General features: G+C 52.6%; 1 protein-coding gene across 2 annotated transcripts in view; it reads right to left on the reverse strand.

Annotated features, from left to right (window-relative positions):
- Nucleotides 1-1,253: 1,253 nt before the first annotated feature.
- The window catches only part of Sfxn5 (sideroflexin 5), a 125,192-nt gene continuing 105,355 nt past the window's right edge, over nt 1,254-21,090 (reverse strand). Inside the window, exons 13-14 of one of the 2 annotated variants that reach the window (XM_052174162.1) lie at nt 17,871-17,988; nt 1,254-3,929 (exon numbers count right to left, since the gene is read on the reverse strand). In XM_052174162.1, coding sequence (XP_052030122.1) covers nt 3,852-3,929; nt 17,871-17,988 — 196 coding nt within the window. In that variant the 3' untranslated portion in view covers nt 1,254-3,851. The remainder of the gene's footprint in view (nt 3,930-17,870; nt 17,989-21,090) is intronic. The other variant, XM_052174163.1, reaches the window with a different exon arrangement.

The raw sequence follows: 21,090 nt of genomic DNA on the forward strand, positions 1-21,090 counted from the left end.
CCAGTTGTGCTGGGTCAGGCTTATAAATCCCAGTTCTAGGGTAGAGGCAGGCAGATCCTGGGATTTGCTCATACCAATTCAGCCAATTCGGTGAACTTCAGCATCTGCCTACTACGTGCTTTCTTCTCTGCAGGGCTGGAAGCTGCTCAGTGGCCCCTTAGGCCTCCCTGTAGGGACTTCTAGAGGGCAGTCTTGGAGGGAAACCAGGTCTAGCAGGAGGGGACACTCAGGGTTTCTATTGCTATGATGAAACACTATGACAAAAAGCAAGTTGGGGTAAAAAGGGTTGATCTGCCTTATTCTTCCACATCACACGTTCATCACTGAAGATACTCAGGGCAGGAACTCACACAGGGCAGGAACCTGGAGGCAGGAACTGAAGCAGAACATGAACGGATGTTGCTTATTGGCTTGCTCCCCATGGCTTGCTCAGCCTGCTTTCTTATAGCACCCAGGATCGTCAGCCCAAGTGTAGCACCACCCGCATTGTCTGGGCCCTCCCATACCAATCACTAATTAAGAAAATATCCTACACACCATCTTAATTTTCTTGATTAAGGTTCCCCACCTCTCATATTCCTGTAGCGGCATCAAGTTGACATAAAAACTATCCAACACTCGAGGGGCAATGAGAGACTGGGGAGGGGGCAGAGTTCCAGGACTGAGACCACACACGCACGCAGAAGACATCCCATCTGTAGTTGGCTCAGATCCCTCGTAGGTCTCCAGGCCACAGGCAGGCAACAGTGGTCACCTCTCCTTCACCCTCCAGCTTTGCGGGCCCAGACAGCAGAAGAACCTCCTGAGATCCTCGAGTGTTCCAGTTCCTTAGGGTAAGCCTCCTCAGCAGTCGCTCAGCCACAGGGTTTCTTCTGGGATTCCATCTTTCCCTTCATTTTTACTTGTGTGTGTGTGGGGGGGGGCACAGGGTTCTGGGGACTCACATGCTATTGTGCACATGAGTGACACACAGCAATCAGATGACCACTCTCAGGAATCCGATCTTTCTTTCCACCATGGGTTCTGAAGATTGCGTGGCCAGCCTCTTTCCTGGCTGAGCGGTCTAGGCCAGTCCTCTGTGCTTCCAACTCATCTTTTTCCAGCTTCCTGCCCTCATCCCACCCTCTTTTCCTTTACCCTTTTCTCTGGGCCTTTCCTGAACCCTGGACCCATAACTTCCTTTGGGGACACAGAGTCCCCAGCTGCCTCTACTTGATTCACAAAGCCACCCCTGTGTGTTTTAAATCCATGTTTATTGCCCACAGCCCATTAGTATGACATAAATCACATACATTGAGACATTTTCTGAGGTTAAAAAGACAGTCTGAAGTCCCCAGGTATGCCGAGGCATACGTGTTGAGCCTCACTCATATCTGCCCAAGGCTGGACGCTCAGCATGGACCTGCCTCCCACTGGCTGGTCTCCTCAGTGCCCCACCCTTCCCCAGACCAGAGACACTTTCATAAGACAGCCACAATCAGGAAGTGAGAGTGTGCAGACATCTTGGCTCAGCGGCCATCTTGGCATCTTGGACTTTTGGTTCTTGTACTCTCAAATTGCTTTCCAGAGATGGAAGAACATCCTTCAGGGAATGTTTAAAGGTAATCAGAGAAGAGCTGGCCAGGAACATCAGGGCTGGAGAGCCTGCTGCAGCTGTATCCTGACTGCTCGCAAAACTACACCCAAGGAGAGGTAATCTGTGCCGCCTTTGCTTCAGGCCTCTTTCTGTCCCCTAGCCTCAGCAAATAGGGACATTTGCATTCACAGAAAGCTTCTCTTACGGATTTTATGAAGTCAGAATAGGGTTTAACAGCATGGCTCAAGACACTCAGTCACTATCACTGTGAACCACAAGGACCATCTGTCACAGCAAATCCAAAGGAGCTGCCCCCTCAGCTCACCTGGGCTGAGGGTGTATTGGAGTGTGGCAGAAATCACTCCACAGAAAACATACCTATGAGGAGTACTGAGGCCACAGAGACAGCCAGCACAGAGGGGGAGCTGGAAGAGCCTCTGGTCTGCTGGGCCTCTGGAGCAGGCAAGGTGGGTGAGGAGGTTTTGGTCCCAAGATAAATGCATAAGGACAAGGTTTCAGGACAAGTGGGGACAGAAAAAGCTGGGAATGAACTTTCTAAAAGAGGCTCCAGACAGATCTAGTCTCCAGTCAATGCCTAGAGACCATGGCGCCAATGCCATGTTTGGTCCATCCCACTGCAGGTGTGCCTGCCTTAAGATGCTGGCAGGGAACCTATGGCCTTGTCCTTGCTGCCCCGTGCCAGCCTTTCACTGCAACCATACATGTTCACCTTCAGTCTGACCTCGCCTGAGCTGGGTTCCAGGGTCACGAGCCAGGGCTCCCATCCGAGCAGGGTCAGATGGGGACTGTGTAAAGATCAGTGTATCTCCTCTTTGTGGGTCCTTCGGACCAGGAGTCACCCTGTTCAGCCCCACCCAGATCCTTCCTCCTTAGATAGAGCTATCTCTTCCTCTATGGCCTACACATGACGAGATGGAGTCAGGAGCCAGCAGCAAGAGGCCCCGGGTCTGCAGCAGCGAGGAACGGCATGTGGTACGACCCCTATGCTCAGCCCGGACATCCATGATACCTCCCCGGCAGCCATCAAGTGTTTGGCACAAGTCAAGGTTTTTTGGGATGTGGGGGAGTCCATACAGAAGGGCAAGGTCCTTTTGTAGGCCAAACGCTGGCCATTTCCAGAAGGGCCGGATGCACTTTGCAGCCCAGAATCCATCTTAGAAATATGCTTGGAATGTGCACGTCTGAGTGTAGCAGGTAGAGAGGGGCTTGGCGGGAACCCCAGTTCAGACCCCTGCTTCCAGGCAGGGAATGGAAGCTCAGAGATGTGCGTGGCTTGTCCATTGCTGATGCTACCTCTCAGGCAGTCGCCAGGGATCTGGCCTTGCCTGCTCAGCAGGAGGATGTGGGGTACGACAAGCAGCTTCAGAGGCTGCAGACTGGACCACAGTGGGCTCAGCCCACCTTCGTCCCAGTAGGAAAGCTCTAGCTACTGTGGAAAAGAACCTTCCTGCAGAGCCCAGACAGGACCCTCTCCTTGTTCCCACAGAACAGTGCTCCTTCTTGGGGACCCCTGACTAGAGCTGGGGTGCTCTCAGGGGCTTAGAATCAATAAGGGCTCCATGAAAGGTCACCCTCACCTGGGGTCACTGACTGTCCCTCAGCTGTGGGGTGGGTAGGAGCAGGGTACATTCAGAGCCAGGTGGTTCTGGAATCGTCCGGGGGTCTCTAGTGCCCCTTGACTGAGGGAGACGATTCCTGAGAACCTTGGTCATGGTTAGTTCATCTTGTGGGGTGCAGACCACCTCCCTTCCCTTCCCTTCTCTAACCCAAGGGGCCCGTTGGACCTAAATTCTACTTCCCTCCCATCAATCCAAACCAGTTCCCGGGCTCCTCTGGCTCCTGCCACCTGTCCTCCTGCTGCTTCTGGCCAGCTGCAACCAAGGCTCAGACTTGCTTCTAATAAAAAAAAAAAATTAAAACAACCCCCCCAAAAAGGAACATATAACATATAAAAGGATACTACTTCTACCCCAGGAGCACTCTACAGCTCTTTAGCTCACACGAAATTGTGCTGAGTGGAGTTTAGCCAACCCTGTGTAAGGCCCAGAGATGCACTTGATTCTTTGTGTGTAGGAAATGTGTCAGAATTCCTCTCCCCTATGTTAAGATGTGAATGGTTAGTCTCCCGACTGCTGGAGGTTGACTGCTTTCCAGGCAGCCCCTCCCTGCAGACACAGCTCATGAGACTTCTTCCCCCACCCCGAACGCCCGGCCTGGATAGCGCCACTGTGTCCCCAGGCCGGCTGATCTCCACTCACAGCCCCTTATTGTACACCACTGTCCGGCTGCTTGTAGCCCGGGCTATCTCAGGCTCCAACTGGGAGGTTTCGATCTGAGGAGAGAAAGAGAAGAGTGCAGAGGTAGGGCGCGCGAGGAAGAGAGGGGCAGTGGACCTAAGGCCTGACCTGGTCCCACAGTTCTGTCCCTCTGCATGTCCCTGCATGGTACCCTAGCCAGTACCTACCTATATGTCCTAGCAAGGGATATGCATGTTTTCTCTTCTGTCACCTCTTGAGCTCAGGGTTAGCGTCTTTCTTGTCTAGATTCTGGGTTTCCCTCATTGCAAATACCCCAGTTCTCTTCCTGCACATTTGAGGACCCATCTTCTAGTCCTCCTTAAGTCATTTCCCATTCTCTGCTCTCCTGGACCAATAATATTGCAGGTCTCAGATATTCTATCTCTGTCTACACACCTTAACTCAGCTCTCAGGGACCATTACTTCAGCTCCTTCCTAGCCTCACAGGTCCTTCTAGCTCGGATTGGTAGCCCGACTTTAGGGTCCCTGCCCACACACCTACCCTTCTACTTGACTACCTCACGGAGATCCTCCCAGTCTACAGTTTCTAGACCCTTGGGGTGGGGTGGCCACAGCTTCCGCCAGGCACACTGCCTGGTCACGTTCATGTCTTGTCCTCACCAAAGACCACATCTAACCTTTAGGGTCACCTCAGACACTCACCCTCGGCTTCCCACTCCTGAGCTGCTAAGCCTTCTTACTCCAGTGGCACTGGTGGGGAGCTGCTCTCAGATGCCCGTCACCAAACCCAGAGCCTGCCACACCCTGCCCCTCCCTCTTGCCCTCCTCAGTGGCAGGCAGACACCCACCTCTCTCCTCTATTCTCCTGCCTCTGCATGCTCCTCTCCTACACACCTTTCTCTTCCAGCTTTGCTGTCCATGGATTCCTACACTTGCCCCAAGACCCTTGCACCTGAGGAAACCCCTCTCTGCCATGTCAGGCTTGCCTATGGCCCGGTATGGTTTCTCCCCAGCAACCATGCTTCTTTAAATGTCCATTCTGGTCAAATCCACCTGCCCACCTCCCACTGACTTCAGCCCACAGCAAATCTGGCTCTACAAAACCTCTTTCCAAGGTCAGGTATCCTCATGTCACACCTACTGGCTACTTCTTGGAGTACTTGGGGCTTGGTCTGGCTGGAGTCCTGGTGCTTGTCATATCTCAAATATGTCCTGCTGTGGTTCTCCCCTGAGCCTTAGGCCAACAGCTGACTGCTGGCTAGTCAAAGATGATAGATGCGTCATGGGTATATAAACTCAACCATTCTGAAGTAGAACTGATCCTGTGCCCCAGGCCAGCTCCACGTTGGGGGCAATAACACCTTCATCTAATGGCTGAATGGCCAAAGACCCTGGACCCTCTTCCCTCCCCTCCCTTCCCTTCCATTCCTTTGACCTCCCTTCCTTTCCCCCTTTCCCTTCCCTTCTCTTTCTCTCCTTCTTCCCTTCCCTTCCTCTCCTCCTTCCCTCCCCTCCCCTCCCTTCCCTTCCTTTCCTTTCTCTTCCTCTTTTCCCCCCTCCCCTGCCCTCCCCTCTCCTCTCTTCCCTTCCCTCCCCTCCCCTCCCCTTCCCTCTCTTCCCTTCCCTTCTCTTCCTACCCTTTGGCTGTCCTATGTCCTCTGAATCTCAGGTCTGGTCACCCCCATCCTCACTAAAATATGATTCATCAGCCTGAACCTATGCCCTCAGTTCCCACTGCTACACTCCCCATTATCTTGAAGACACAGGACATATGTACCTCTTTGGGTTCATTACACATACCAGGCTGTTGCCTACCTCACTTACAGTCTGCCTGGGCTGCTCTGTCTGTTAGAGGCATCCTCCCACCCCCATTCCCATTCCCACCCTATTTTTCTGTCTTCCATAAGCTCTATACACCAAGCTGTAGACCATAGCTCACCTAGGCTGGGCAGGACAACCTTTCTGGCCCAAGATCCCTGCATTTCTTATATCCAAGTGATATCACAGTGTTGGGGGTCTGACTACTCACACATCCTCTACCTGTCCATGTCACATCACAAGTGCCCCCACCCAACCCGGAGACCTTGTTCATTCTGAGTCCTTAAGGCCTAGAACAGCGCTAGAGTCTCTCTGCTTGAGTTAACAGGTAGAAAGAAAATGGGTAGCAAGCACCTGGAAAACAGATCCTTCCCTAAACCACACAACCTGAACATTGGCCTTTGGCTCCAGGTTGAGCCAGAAGGAAAAGCCTGAGTTGGACCCATGAGGGAGATGCACTCTTAGTGAGGGACCCCACCCATTAGCTTGTCACATGCCCCAGGCAAGATCTCAGAACTGCCAGGCCTTTGTGTTGTAGCTCTAGGTAGATCCTAGGTACACGCTATATATGAAACCACGGAGGCCTTAGGGTGTGACTGGAGGGTGGTATAGACTAGGGAAACCTCAGGGAGCTCAGTCAAACCAGAGTATGTAGGTCAAGGTCAGGCAAGGGGGAGTCTGGTGAGGGTTAGAGCTGGTGGGCACAGAAGAGATCCTGGAGAAGGAGTGCCCATCCCCTGTCCTCTTCAGTACCCCAACACTACGGCTACTTGAGACGGCCAAAGAGAAAAGAGCTACGCTCAGGATGCAGGACCCCTCTCCTAAAACTGTCTTCTCCTGCCCCACTCCTCTTCCCCCCCCCTAGTCCCCTCCACCCCACCAGCTCCCCTTGTCCCCATGCTGCCACTGACACAATGCACAGCGCCCACGCTTAAAAATCTAAATGCTTTTGAAAATGTTTAACCTAGTTAGACAAATTAGCAAAAATTTGTGCAAAACAATTTAGGTATTTAAAATATTCAATGTTTTTAAAAAACTGGAAAACTGTTCTTAGCTTTCAGCTGCAAAAACCAACAAAATATAACATCCCAGCAATCTTACCATGAGGTGTAACATAACCCTTCGGGAAAGCTGTTAAACAGCTACCGAGGCATCCTGGGAAATAGCACTTCATTTATTCAAATGCACATATGTCAGGCTTTTGCACCATATGTCATTCCAAGCTATTTACAGTAATAATTAAATCTTAATCAACGTTTAACCTCTGTAAAATGTTTGAAGAATCCTAATCACCCTTCAGACTGCACTAATGAAGGAGAAATATATAAACATAAAAGGAAAACGATGCATAGATACCACACTGGAAAGAACAGTAATTGCAAAATTGTATTTCTTTTAAATATAATCAGTAAATGATGTAAAGTAAGCCAAGGAGTATTTTAAGTTAAGACATCTTGGATGTCAGAGGTGTGAGCAGCTAATTTTGTTCTGCTACCCATAACAGATGTAGCATATTTTATTTTAGTGCCATTATTAGCAGCTCCCCATGCAGTTTTCACTGAAGCACTGAGGCCCGCATTAAAATCCTAGAGGCTGCTCACCACCGAGGTGGAGGACCGAGGCCCAGGGCCTGGCCTGCGGGGCCCACTCCCCATACAGCCCAGCATCCCACAAGACCCAGGCCCCTCCTTCATGGCTCCCAGGCTCCTCTGGGGCCCCACTGAGCTGAGGGTAGCAGGTAGAATTGGAAACACGCACAGGGGGCCGGAAGCAGATAGTGGAAGCCTCCTGGGGGAGGTGGCCCAGACATTCTAGGTGAGGGTCTTGAGGACAGAGCCGCCATTCCTGTTCGTCTCTGTTCAGCGTGTGTTTGTGTTCACATTAGCCAACACCACACACTGAGGCTGGGCGAACAGTGGACTGACAGGGCCAGCTCACTGCCCTTGAGAAGCCGGAAGTCTAGGGGAGGAGTCAGAAAGTGAACACAGATGGATTCCTGAGAGACAAGCAAAGTACCATGGAAACAGGGGAGGGCCTAGGGGTTACCATGATGAAGGAACAAGGAAGGGAGACTTCTCAGAGGAGGTGGGCCAGGAAGAGAATGAATGTTTCGGATCAGAGAAGCCAGGCAGTAATTGCTGGGTGAAGAGGAAGAAGCCAGCGGGGTCAGTCTACATGTGCTGTGGAAAGGAAAAAGGGTGGCGATGGTCACCATGGACACATGGAAGGATATTAAGATGAAGGATATTAAGTAGGCAAGACATCTTAGGCTGCCTGGAGGTGTCAGCCCTTATCTGAGAGAATCAGGGAGCCATTAGGTGAGCAGGAATTGGCACACCCAGGTTTCAGAAAAGTCCTTCTGACCATGGCAGAGTGGAGGATGGGGGGGTGGTGAGGAGGCAGGGAAGCCTCCCAGAGGAGCAGCTGTTGGAACCAGAAAGTTCTTAGGTCCTGCCCTCTGATGTTGCCCATGGAGGCAGGAGGAAGAGCGTGCAGAGGAGCCTTTCTGAAGATGGCATCCGTAGAGCTGATGACCAATTGCATGTGGGGGTGAGAAGGCGGTGTCGAGGATGACTGGGCGGAGGATGACTCCTAATTCTAGCTCATGAGCGGGGTGGTGATGCCATTCTCAGAGGCACGGAATACAGAAGGGGGGTGGGTTGGCCATGCTGAAGCTGGGGTACCTGGGGAGACTGGCCTGAGAGGCAGATGGGCCCAGAGTTCTGGGCTCTGGGCAGGAGGGAGCCGGATGTGTGCACACAGCCAGCGCCTCCAGAGTAGGGGAGCTTGCCCGGAAGAGCAGATGGAGGGGAATGGGCACATTGAGGGGTGGGGAAGGGATGAGCCCATGAAGGCAGCCAGCACGAGCAGCTGAGCATTGACATGGGTACCAGACACCTCAGAGTACTGAGTACCAAGTGACTGATGTCTCACAGTGGTCCCAATGAGAGCTTTGATCCTGGCAGCTAGATTGTGGGGAACCCAGCCTTCCCAGACCCAACTCAGTGCTGACCTCGGGTGCAGCCTCTTACTTCATTCTGAGGCAGGGCAGCTGCCACCTGTGAGAAGCTCTCTGGCCATGGCTGGGTGTGGGAACAATGATCTACAATCTTTAGGTCTCGTGTGTGTGAGGAGATCACTGAGGGCCCTCACTATTGGGCTCAACTGGGAGAGGCCAGGGGAAGGACCCTGGTGATATCTGTGCCAAAGGGCCACCATTTCCTCCTCTTATCCGTAACCAAGTACACCTGTTGCAGGTCACCTTTCCAGGATGAGGGCAGGAAGGCGAGGTCCATCAAAGGAATCTATGCAGGCTCTGCCTGGAAGTGTCCTCTAAACCTGTGCTTCGTGGTATGCCTGGACACTGCAGCTTTTCCAGTTGCCCTCCAGCTCCAACCCCAGAGCAAAGGACAAGTGCTGGTCTTTCTTTTGAGGACTCCTCTGCTGCTGGGTGGGACTGAGAGGTGACTTGGGAAGCAATGATTTGCCTTTATGTGGCACACTGGGAATGGTACAGTGGCCACAGTAGCTGGCAGACAGGCCTGTGGAGGGATGAAGAGATGAAGGCTCAGAGGCACAAAGGTAGAGCAGCCAGAAGGGGCGCCAGCCTCAGAGGCCCTGGGGGTTGGGCTGAGAAAGGTAGGACTTGGCTACATCCACACAACTCCCCAAGACTCTAGGGAGATAAGATGGTATGGAGCTACCATAGGAAAAGAGATTCACCCAGCTTCAGGCTGTTGGCTGGGGCAAGCAGGGAGTTGTATCTCATCTGTTGGGCTTCTTCAAACCAGTCTGGTAGAGATGAATAGAGGTTCCCATGGAGAGGTGTCTGGAAGAAGGGGCCAGAGCCTCAGAGAGCAGGAGATGCAAGGACCATAGAGGATGCTGAAGGTATTGCTCAGAAAGTGCTGGATGGTACCTCTTGCCCCAGAGCCGGTGATACCATGAACACGTCCAGCTTGCCCTGAAATAAGTACTCCCGCCCCCCTTCCTTACTCAGCCCCATCTCTCCTGAAGACCAAGTTCAAATCACAAAGCCCCTCTCAGGAGACACCACCAAAGGCAGGGCACCATATCCGGTGTCTCCTCTTAAATACCCCAAGGCCCAGCTAGCCCCAGGACCCCCAGTTCTCTATAGCTTTCCCTCATGGCCTGTGAAGGGTTAACCTTGAGTTATTTGCCTTTGTAGCCAGACACACTGTTGGGGTGGGGGCCAGGAGTCAGGAATGCACTGGGGGCACCTCTGCCTTCCAGCCTGGGAGCACACACACCTGCAGCCAGGCCCAGTGGATAGTTTACATATTTGAACCGGGAGCTAAGGTACAGAGACATAAACAGGAAACTAGATCCCTCAGCCGTGCCCCACTCTCCTGGGCTTTTCCCCACTACAAAGCGTTCCCTCCTCCTGCCTCTTGCTGCTGGGGCAGGCTTTTCTACCTCCTTTTCAAAGAGAAGGGCAGCGGGGTGGGACATTCGGCCTGACCCTGTGACACAGCCTAAAGCCACTTCCGTGCCTGCCCAGGGGTCTGGACCTCTCGGAGGCAGGCAGGTGGCATAGCACTTGACATAGGTTCCCAAGCCTGGTCAGGTAAGCAGGGGTACAGGACAGCCTAGGTTAGGCCTCGGGTACTGATGACAGACTCCCACTACCTGCTTAATGAAGGTTATCCTTTAGCTAGGCATAGTGGCACGTGCCTACCATCCCAGCACCTGAGAGGCAGAGGCTACTTAGCAAGCTTCTTAAACAAAAGAAAACCAGATTCCTCAGCAGTCATCTCCCAGCCTGTCCCTCCCAGAACCTTCTAGAATAACATCATTGAATTTGGTAGACAGTCTTGGCTGGGCAAAGCTTCCATTGACGGAAGAGCATGCCTGGCCTGCTCAAGGACTCTTGGGACTTTCTTTGGGTCCCTTGGATGCTCTGCTCTTGACATAGGAGTCTATGCTATATCTCCTCCTCCTGCATGGGTCCCCTGGTCTCATGTCATACCTATGTCTGTGGTCTTAAGCATCTCCAGCACTTGTTTTAGTCTTCATCGCATCTCTGGTTGTGAACTCCAGCAGGGAGGGGGCAGATTCCAGTTCCCACATCCACACCACTGAGAACCCCGCGAGATGGCTCAATATTCCAACTCAATAAAAATGAACTAAAGTAAAGCCCCCCACCCCCAATGTGGGGCTCCTCCCTGGACTTGGTAGACCCAGCAAGCACCTCAAGCCTCGTCTGCACCGCAGAACTCTACACTGTTCCCGGGTGCCCTCTGGTGGACTGACCTCAGAGTCTTTCTCCCTCTTCTGTCTTCTCAGCCTTGAGGCCTCAGTTTCTCCATCTGTACAGTAGGGATTTTTTTCTAGGACAAAGATAACATCTAGACGTGGGTGGGGGAGTCTCAGGGGGAAGTAGAAACTCACGTGATGCTACAGAGAAAAGGCGAGGTTGTGGCCATCACCCAGCCCTAGCTGATAAGCCCCTCACAGGGCTGGGCTCCCACCGTGTAGTTCAGGTGTCGCCACACCTTTACTGCTTTTCACTCAGTGGAAGTTTTGCCCAGCTAGGCCTCCACTCTTGAAATCAGTGAGGTGTTCTAGAAGGTTCTGGCAGGGAGACCTCAAAGAGACACGTTGGGAGGTGGCTTTTCTGAAGCCTGTCATTGAGAATGTGTGCACACTGGTGTGTATGCACGTGTGCGGGCCTGTGTGCATGCATGGGTTAGGATGGGGGTGTGGGGAACAGGCAATATGACAGGTGGCGTTGGCGTTCCTGGGATCCAAGTGGCTTTGCCATCCCCGTTTGTCCCTCCTGGGGGGTCCTGTGGGCAAATTCCAAGAAAGCAGCGGGCGGGGAGGCGGCAGATTTCTGACAGCAAAAATAGGCTGCTTCAGCCTTCCGTGGGGATTGATTAACCCAGCAAAGGAGAAAAACCCCAAACAAACATCTCATAGCAGAGATGCACATGAGACTGGAGGGGAAGAGGCTCCTTTTCCAGGGACAAAGGTACTGTGGACTCAGGAAAGACACATCTCCAGATACTGTGTCTTGCCTTGTATTGGTCCTGGAGGAGCAGAAGGAACGGACACCAGCAGAGTAGAGGCCAACCCAAAAGGGTTAGGTCTGTACCAGGTGGTGATAGAGCTGGGTTCTCAGCCTTACATGAAGGGAGGGAGAGGTCCTGTCCTAAGGTGAGATGTGGGACCAGAGCTTACATGTTTGAGGTAGGATAGATCCTGAACATCAGGGAGAATGTCCCAGGGACCGAGCATTCTGGAAGATTCATAACTCCTCCCTGGAATTTGTCCTCAGAGAAGGGGAGACAAACTGGGGAGGGTGTCAGCTTCTGACGTGCCACAGCTGCCAAGCTGGTCCACTTTCTGCAGGCTGATGAGGGCAGAGAGTGATTCTAGTACCTGGGGGAGGGGACTGCTCTTGCTTCTGGGGAGGGGTACATCTTGTTTCTTAGCTCTGAAAACTGCAGAGGGAGAAGAGGAGGTGAGGAGTGGGGACCGAGTAGGGACCGAATGTGGCCCTTAGGAGTTACTTCAGAGTCTGCAGATAATGCTAAGAGCCAGAAGAGGGTTTCAGCCTTCCTTCCAGCATGCCTCGGGCCCTGGAGGCTCTCTAGAGCTGGGGGGGGGGAGAGTGGTTGGGGGGGAGTGCTTAGGGTGGGGGCGGGGCGGGGGTGAAGGTGGGGGGAGTGGGGAGTGGTGGAAGACTGACAGGGTTGATTGATGCCTTTTGCAGCTAAGGTGTTCCGCAGAAGCTGGAGTCTGGGGAGGAGGCATCCATCTGCTGAGGGGTCAGGAAAGGCCAAAGGCCAGGGGCCAACAAAAGACAAGACAACAGACAGCACAAACAGGCCCAACAGGAAACAACCTCTGGCTGGTGAACCTGACTCCTTGCCCCCAGGAGGGCTCTGCAACTCCCCTCCAGCCACAGTTTAACCGCTCAGGGTCTGATCCTCCTCTCCAGCCCTGCCTAGGACAGGGCCCAGGGGACCCTGAGGAAGGCATGCTCCACAGCAGGCTAAAAGCCCTGCCCAGCCTCCTCTTGGCACCATTCTGCTACTACTCAGAGGGCGCACTCACACAGTGGGAAAGGCAGGCGCCTAAGGATCAGCGTGAGACTTCGGGTAGCGGCCGCCATCCTTCCCCTGATCCGAGCACCTGCCTCTTATTTTCTCTTCCAGGTTCCTACTGGGCAGACACTGGAAGAAACTTAGTTCTAATAGTTGCTTTCAGCTGAGGTCTCAACTGGGGCCAAGCTGGGAAAAGCCAACCAGAGGGCAGAAGAGATGGCCCGTGATGGCCTGTACCCACACACACCTAGAGGTGGAGACTAGCCTCAAGTCCCCTCTACACACCACACACACACACACACACACACACACACACACACACACACACACACACACACACCAGCATCCCCAGACAAGCCCCACCTTCTCCTGTGGACACATTTCAACCTCACCAAATCGGCTAATTATTGACAGTTGGTGAAGAGGAGATTTCACTTTTTCCTCCTGTTAAACTGCTCCTAATTAGCTCCCTGTCACCAAGCCGGCGCCCGCCCGCTGCAGTCCCCGTTCACAGCGCCTCATTAACCTTTCGCTCCTCTCCTGCCGCCTGCCAACAAGATGAGGACAAAACCAGATTGTGGAACAATAGCTCCCGCTTGTACTGCAGCCCGGTTCCTTAGCCTCCGAGCTCCCAGAGGAGTATGGGGGGAGGGGCAACCTGGATAAGGGAGAGTCCCAGAGGACTTAGGAATTAAGAAAGGCAGAGGCTAGGGTGAGTGAGGCTTGGCCAGCTCACTGCTTCTTGTTCCCTGGGAGACCTGAGGCTCATTAAACCGCAGGGTTGGACACACTCCCAGGTAGAGAACACCGGCTGTCAGAATTGGAAGGGCATTTATCAATGCCCAATCCAGACTCCAGTAACAGCCAAGCCCATGGACCCAAGGCCTGAACACTGGATGTCCCCCAATGGAGTCCGAGACAACAGTGTACATGCAGATGAGACAGAGGGACAGAGGTGACCACATTTGTCTTGTTTAGAGGCCTAATCTTCACAGAGGATAGAGCCAGAAAGGCCACCCTAAATCAGAACCTCTTCAACTAGAGAGCCTTCCACAACCAACCTACCTCAAGGGGCCTGGGGCAACCCCCCTGGCTTTACCTCTATCATGACTGTCACCCTCATATGATTTTATTTCAGCTTTTTTTGAGACCAGTTCTCATGCAACCCAAGCTACACAGCATTCAAACTCATGATGTAGCCAAGGATGGCCTTGAACCCCTGATCCTCTTGCCTCAGGTGGGTGTGCTACAATGTTCAGTTTTACTTTGGTTTTTTGTTTGTTTGTTTGTTTGATTTAGTTTTGGTTTTTGACCCAGGATCAACCTTATGTGATCCTAGCTGGCCTACAGCTTACTCTGTAGATGAGGCTGGTCTTGAGTTTATAGGAATGCCCCTCCTTCTGCTTCCCAAGCGCTGGGATCACAGGTGTGAGCCATCACAACGAGGGACACATAATTGCTAAACTTGTTTTTGACATCAGAATACAGGCTTCAGGAAATCAAAAGCCATAAGAAGACTGTCCCAGTCACAAGAGAAAGTAGCCTCATCTTCGTGAGGGACCATGGGGCAGGGAACTTATTCTAGGCATTGATTAGACGCCACCATCTAGCCAATGCTCCATCATACCCTTACCCTCCAGGTCAAAGAACAGAACCTATTCTCCCTGTCAAGTCAGTGAGTTTGAAACCCAACAGGAGGCCAGGCTGGTTCTCATACCCAAGTTCAGAGCTTATTCCAGATGCTATCAGTTGGCCCTCTAGACCTGTCCAGTTCTGCGTTAGAAAATGAAGCAATATACCCACAGAAGGTCCTGGAGGTATGAAGGTAGATTCCCTATGAAAGGCAAGAGGTCTAGAGTAGGCTTCTGGTCTACTGATAAATAAGCAGTGTGCCATTCGGGCACAAGCTTGGTTTCTCTGTGGGCAGGCTGGGCTGCGTGACACAATCCTGTCTACACAAGCTGCCTCTCATGACCAACATGAACCTCAGAAAAACATAATTACCTTTAATCTGCCTCAGTGCCCTCATCTGTAACCAGAACATGCTGGGGACTCCCTCACGACTCCCTCACGGGACTTTAAAACTTCCTCTCACATGTCTTAGCCACTTCTCTGAACAGAAAACAATCATTTTGCCTCCTAGACTGACGGGTCTAAAAACCTCGCCAGGTCTTCTCAGCCCCTTCCCAGGGTCCCATGTGTGGCTCGCTCGTTCCACAGAGCTTCTTCCTCCCTCCACTTCCCTTGTCCTCATCCTCCTGCCTCTGGAAAATCTTAACCTTTTGTTCCTTGACTTCAGTCCCCTCAGTGCTCCAAAGCTTCTGTGTTTCCAGCCAGGTCTCTCCCCAGGGCTGTCAACAACCACCTCTGACTGACTAGGTAACATCTCCATAGTTAGCTACACGTGAAGGAGTTAAAATACAAAGCAAGCAGAGACCTAGCTTGTGACCTCAGTCAAGGTAGATTTGCAATTGATTCTTGGTGCTATCTATCTCAGTATGTAGAAATGCTCATTTGAGAAGAGTAAAACTCTCTCTTAGGTTGGAAGGAGAACTAGAAGTTGTTCCTCATGCTCTGGGACTAGAGAGTCAGACACCATACCAGTGACAGCAAGCTGGCTGTCCTAGTCCCTGAACTTGGTCTCCAGGTCTCCTGGTTAATTAATTAGTACTTGAGCGATTACTTCTGTTGACAGCCTTGGTGATTTTTGGCAAGGTTGGGTCAGCTCAAGCAAGTCCAGACTCATATGGCAAATTCCCCTGGCTTCTGGGACACAAGACATGGTCCCCGTACTGCAGAAGTAGTGCCTCGTTAGAATTAATTGGGAGGGTGAACAAAGGAGTGAGCGCCTCCCAGCCAATTGGCTGATGGCTTTGGTGCCATAGGTTGCAGACAGGCCTCAAAATACCCTACAATAATGTCCAGGTTGAGCTGAACCCTGCTGGGGAAGACAGCTGAGTGGGGACTTCTGAAGAACATCTTCCTGCCCTCCCTTCTGAAGGACAAAGACCTCATACTGTTCTTCCCAAGCTATTAGAGCAGCTAAGGAGGTCAGAGGGATCTGAGCCTTGACTAGAGCCTCTTAGAGCGGATGACTAAACTCCTATCTATATGGGTGTGGCCTCCAGGGTGTCCCCTCCTGTCACAGTGGCTTCCGTGGTTGAGGGCTGGTCCCATCCATGGCTGTTCTCAGCCTTCTTTTCCAGTAGAGTCAAGAGGATGACACAGGGGATGACCCTTTCCACTTGGGACAGCTTCTGATTTGGTGATCTGGGTCCTGGGTCCCTTCCACAGGGAGAGCTTCCAGCACAGTGGTGGCCCCAGAGACCTCCGAATAACCTCTGCCCTGTCTCCAGGGTGTATAGGTGCCTACAACCCTGGGCTCCAGTGAGTTCCCGGCTCAGCTTTCCCAGAGGAACCACTGCAGGCTCACATAGCACACGGAGTCTTTACTTAGTAGGGGACAGTGACTCCAGCCTCCTACCCTGAGCTTTCAGTCTTCACTCCTGTGGCCATTGTCCCCAGGAACCCTGGATTGCCCCCCCTCCTCCACTTGCGGCACTCCTTGAAGCTGAGCTGGTCCTCAAATCACTCATTCAGAAATGACCTTCTCTAGCCATGAGCTCGGCTGTTGTAAACAGCTGTAAACAGCCGTTTGGCTCTGTGCACTCTTGACCCTTGCTTCTGATTGGTCATGACCTGTTCCCCCACCCACAATTGCTCCTGCCACCCACCCACCCTTTCCACTGGCTACAGGAGCACAGGGCTGGCCCCTTGGGCTGTACACTAGTCCTTTTTTCTCTTCATGGGCTTTGCTCTTTCCCTGAAGTCCTCATTTTTCTCCTTATTTACAAACAAACAAATAAAAAAAGCTCTGAAGGTCTGCGGTAGCCTCCTGCCAGGCCCCACTCTCGATGTCTAAGGACAAGGACACTCTTTAACTTCAAGGACTTTGGGCATTCCCATCTCCATGAGTCTGGCTCTGCCCTTACCTGGTGGCGTCCATCCTGCCCCCGCAGCTTAGGACACTGCCCCAGATTGTAGACCTGGACACAGCTCCTCACAGGGCACCTCTACTTACATAGCTCATGGGTTCCCCCGACTCACAGGTCTAACTGACTCAGCTCTGTCCTACCTCCACTCTCCCCTCTTCTGTCTCCATCTTGTGACAACGTGACTACATCTACCTTCTGGTTTCAAAACCAGAAAGCCAGGCACGGATCCTGCCGCTCCCTTCCCCTCCTGCCACATGCAGTTCTTCATGAAAATCCCAAGGAAGCGGCTGCCCCACTCTCATAATGGCCCCACTTCTCAATGCCCACTGCCAACAGCCTGGTCCAAGCCGCCACCATCTCTCACTGGATGCCCGCCACAGCTTCCTGATGGTTCCCTCTCCAGAGCTCCAACTCAGCTTCATGAAGCATCCATGGAGACCATCCGTTCACAGTCAAGAATCCTTTGTGCAGCTCTTTGGATGCCATCTCCTCTTCCCTCTGCTTCAGCCTTCGAGTTCCCAGCACCCCCAGGTCCAGCCTGCGTTACCCGGCTTACGTCATCTCTCTCCACTATTGCTCACAGGGAAGACCTCATTCAGGTATCCAATGCCATGCACTGCCTCACCTCAGAATCTTAACGCCAGCTGATCCCTAGCCTGTGTGTCCCCAGAGTCCCTGCTCACTGGGTCAGCTTGCACCCCCTTGGGACGCACCACTTCCCTTCAGACTGTTTGCCCAGCTGCCTCTTTCCTTCCACTGGAACCTTCCTTGAGCTTCATTTGCTATTACACAGCATCCTGGGTTGGTGTCTGACTGTCAACTTTGAGAGGTCTAAGCCTCAGCCAGATTCATTCACTGAATTGATTGATTGATTGATTGATTGATTGATTGATTGATTTTAAAACATTTTCACTCTGTAGCTCAGGCTGGTCTCAAACTCCCAGCAGTCCTCCTGCCTCATTTCCTCCACCCCAACCCTGCCATAGCCTAAAGGTATAGACATAGCCATCCCACCTGGATTCATGCACAGCTCTCATCACGGAGCCCAGCTCAGTACTGGCAGTCAGTACTGGGTTAAGTCTTTGATAAGAAATGTCTCCTCCCTGCCCTGCCCTAGACCCCCACTGACCTCTGACATCTGTGGGAAAAGGCTGATGGCCAGTGGCAGGGCCAGGCCAAAGGCTGCCAGGCACACGAGGCTATGCACAGGTAGGAGTAGCCGCGGACGTGCTTGCAGGAGGGCTGTCCTGTGGAGAGAAGGAAGGCTACATGAGGTCCATAGGCTAGGCTGGATAGTCTGCGCTGCCAAGCTGGGCCCCAGGTTACCTCAGCAGCCTGGCATATCTCTAGCCTGGTAAAAGTGGGTACTGCCTTTGGGGCTTTGTTAGTTACCACTGTTTTCTCCACACGTGGCTATGAAGGACAGCGTCAGACCCAGCCAGGAACCCTCAGTTACTTAAATCATAAACAAATTCCTAGAGCAGACCACCCATCTGCATTGTGTCTAGCCCCTGAGCTGGGTGATAGGAAGGGGTGGATAGAGTGACTGTCATCCTGGCTCCTGAAGAAACACACGTATGAGAGGTGGCCTTCACATGTGCTAACCAGAGGAATACCCCAGTATGTGCCATCCAGGTAGTAGACACAGAATACGCTTGTGTACACACACACACACACACACACACACATACACACATGTGCATGTACACACACATGTACGTGACCAGGGATATGAAGTCCTGTCCTGTGCATGAAAAATGAAGACATCCCACTGACTACCACTTCCATCCAAGGGCCACGGGGTGGTTGGCATGGTCATGGGTAATTCTGCAGGTCACTGCCTGGGCTCTAACAGCCGGTGTGGCTATCACCCTAGCTGTTCCTGGCTCCTGACCTCAGGACCCTTTGACAGCTACACATCCCTGTATGATACAGTTGTCACACACTCCCTATGGCAGGTTTGGGGGGAGGATTCTGTGTGCTGAGTTTGAATGAGTTCCTGGGACTGAGGTGGGCCACCCTAGCTGACAAGTACCTGTTCACCACACTTATCAGCAATCAAGATTTGTCACGATCTATGGCATTCTACCCCCGGAAACCGGGCAATGCCAGCAAGACTGAATATCTGGATCATCTGCTACAGATGTTAGATGGGTCCTAAACTGACTTCAGTGGCCACAGCAGCCGCACAGGACCAGCCTGTGGGACGGATTACGACAGGAGCTTCCCCCAGTGGAGCAGGTCTGGCTCCACTCACAGAGGAGAGGTCCTTCTGTGTCTTTAGACTGCCACACATTAAAGGTTTAGATCACGTTGGGAGATGGCCGTGTGCAGTCTCAGTTCACTGAGGTGGGTGCCCTCCAGTCCCTCTCCTACTACATTTCCCACTCTACGAAGGGGCCAGGTTTGCTCTGCTTCTGTTCACACCATGTTGGCCTGATGCCCCAGGGCTAAGACTAGATGACAGGTGAAATCATCTGAAACTGAGAGTCAAAATCAACATTTTCTACCTTATCTCAGATGTTTATCCGAATGAGAGAAAACTGACTAATCCATCTCTCTAGGGTCAGCGTCCCAATGATGGGGGCAGGCAAACCCTCTCTCACTCTTACCCTCTGGGGCCACCTCAGAACACCTGCGCCCTCAGCAGACAGCGAGGTTGAAAGCAGCAGTGCTCAGACTCTCAGTGCACCCTGGAATGGTCTAGTTAAAAGCTCCTCTTGGTTCCGTGGGACCCTCCTTCAGCTGGCATTAGACCCAGGAACTGGCATTCATGAGTCTCCAGATCACACCTCTGAGAGGCGGCTGCCTCTCCATGTTCTCACTCAGGTGTTAACCAAGACCCAACTGCTTATCAATTCCGAGCAAATCCAAAGGTCAGCCAGCTCGGCAGCAGGTAAGTGTACATCCTCTCTGCCGTGCTGCTGCTGCTACCTGCATGAAGGATGTGAAATCCCGGCGGTAGGATTGTTCTTTTGTCCTTCTTGGTTGGCCCAGACCCCATGCTCTGTGTGAATAGTGGATAAAGCCTAGGTTGAATTACTGGGGATTGAGGTAAGGGCTCTCCCAAGGAATAGAGGACAAGACAAAGGGTACCAAAATCAAGCTCAACTCCAAGAGGAGTGGCACCCCATTATCCCTCTAGTCTACATTAGCCCAAGGCCTCATGGGCTTCCTCTGGGGTCACACAGAGGTTGGAATGAGGCCAAGACCAGCTCTGATCATCTTCTCATGCCTGGGACTCGGGGCTATCATCCTGGTTCTGTGGCAGTTCTCCAAGAGTGTATGGTTCCTGGAGGCACAGCCCTGAGGGCCACCTAGAGCAGGGAAGGGTGACAGGTCCTCTGGGACTTCCTGAAAATAATACTGGACAAACTCCTATCCTTGGGGAATTTGACCTTGACTCCTCTCAGGGGAGGCAGGCTGAAGTCCCTGGTGTGCAGAGGTCCAGGGAGCCCCAGGGGTGTAACCTTTGGGAAGCCTGGAGGGTCTAGTCCAGAGCCCCCAAGAGAGAACACAGCAGGATGGGGGGAGGGGAGAAGAGAGAAATGGCAGACAGGGATTGGAAAGGCAGCTGGGGGAGTTAAAATATGCAGATGGAGAGATGTGCGAATGCCTGGAAAAAGGGAAGACCCGGATCACAGGCAGGGAAGGAGCTGGGGAGCGGACTCGGGGGATCTACCATGAGTGGGGCCTGGACCCCCACCCAACTTCCACCCACCCACATTCATTCTGCCAGTGTATTCTGAGCCAGGGCCGCAAGGCTTGGGGGGCAAACTCTAGCCTTTCTGTCCCTACACTGACACCTGCCTCTGTACCGATGGATTCAATCTGCGGCTCTGAACTCAGCTTCCTAGCTGGTAGGGTCTCCGGGGAAGATGTGGAATAGGAGATTTAGGTGTGGGGTAGGGAGGTGCTTCCAGTGTAGGTGGAGGTCCCTTTCTTCACACCTCAGACTTCTTTTGGTCTTAGTGCTTAGACAATGGGGCACATAGAGTTTCTTTCCACCTCTGTGTAATCCTAGCTGCAGGCCCAGACTTAAGACCCCAGTGCTCCTGCCAGAGAGGACAGATAGACTGAGGCCAGAGGCAAGCGAGGCTGCTGCCACACAACAGCTGGTCCCCCCCATTGCTGTGCATTCCTTCAGCACTTGCCACGAAGCCCTACTTGGCGCTCCATTAATTTGCAAGTCAGCTGCTTTGTAAGTGTGCTTTTGTCTATTCTCCCTGGCTGTCCAGACTTCCGCACCCAACCTGGCTCAGGAGGGTGGGGGCTGCCCCTTCTCATTAGCTCTGAAATCCTGCACCAGAAGAACTTTGTACAGCACAGCTGCCCGTCCTGCAGGAAAA

Source organism: Apodemus sylvaticus, chromosome 2 (genome assembly GCF_947179515.1).
Source record: "Apodemus sylvaticus chromosome 2, mApoSyl1.1, whole genome shotgun sequence".
Classification (NCBI taxonomy): domain Eukaryota; kingdom Metazoa; phylum Chordata; class Mammalia; order Rodentia; family Muridae; genus Apodemus; species Apodemus sylvaticus.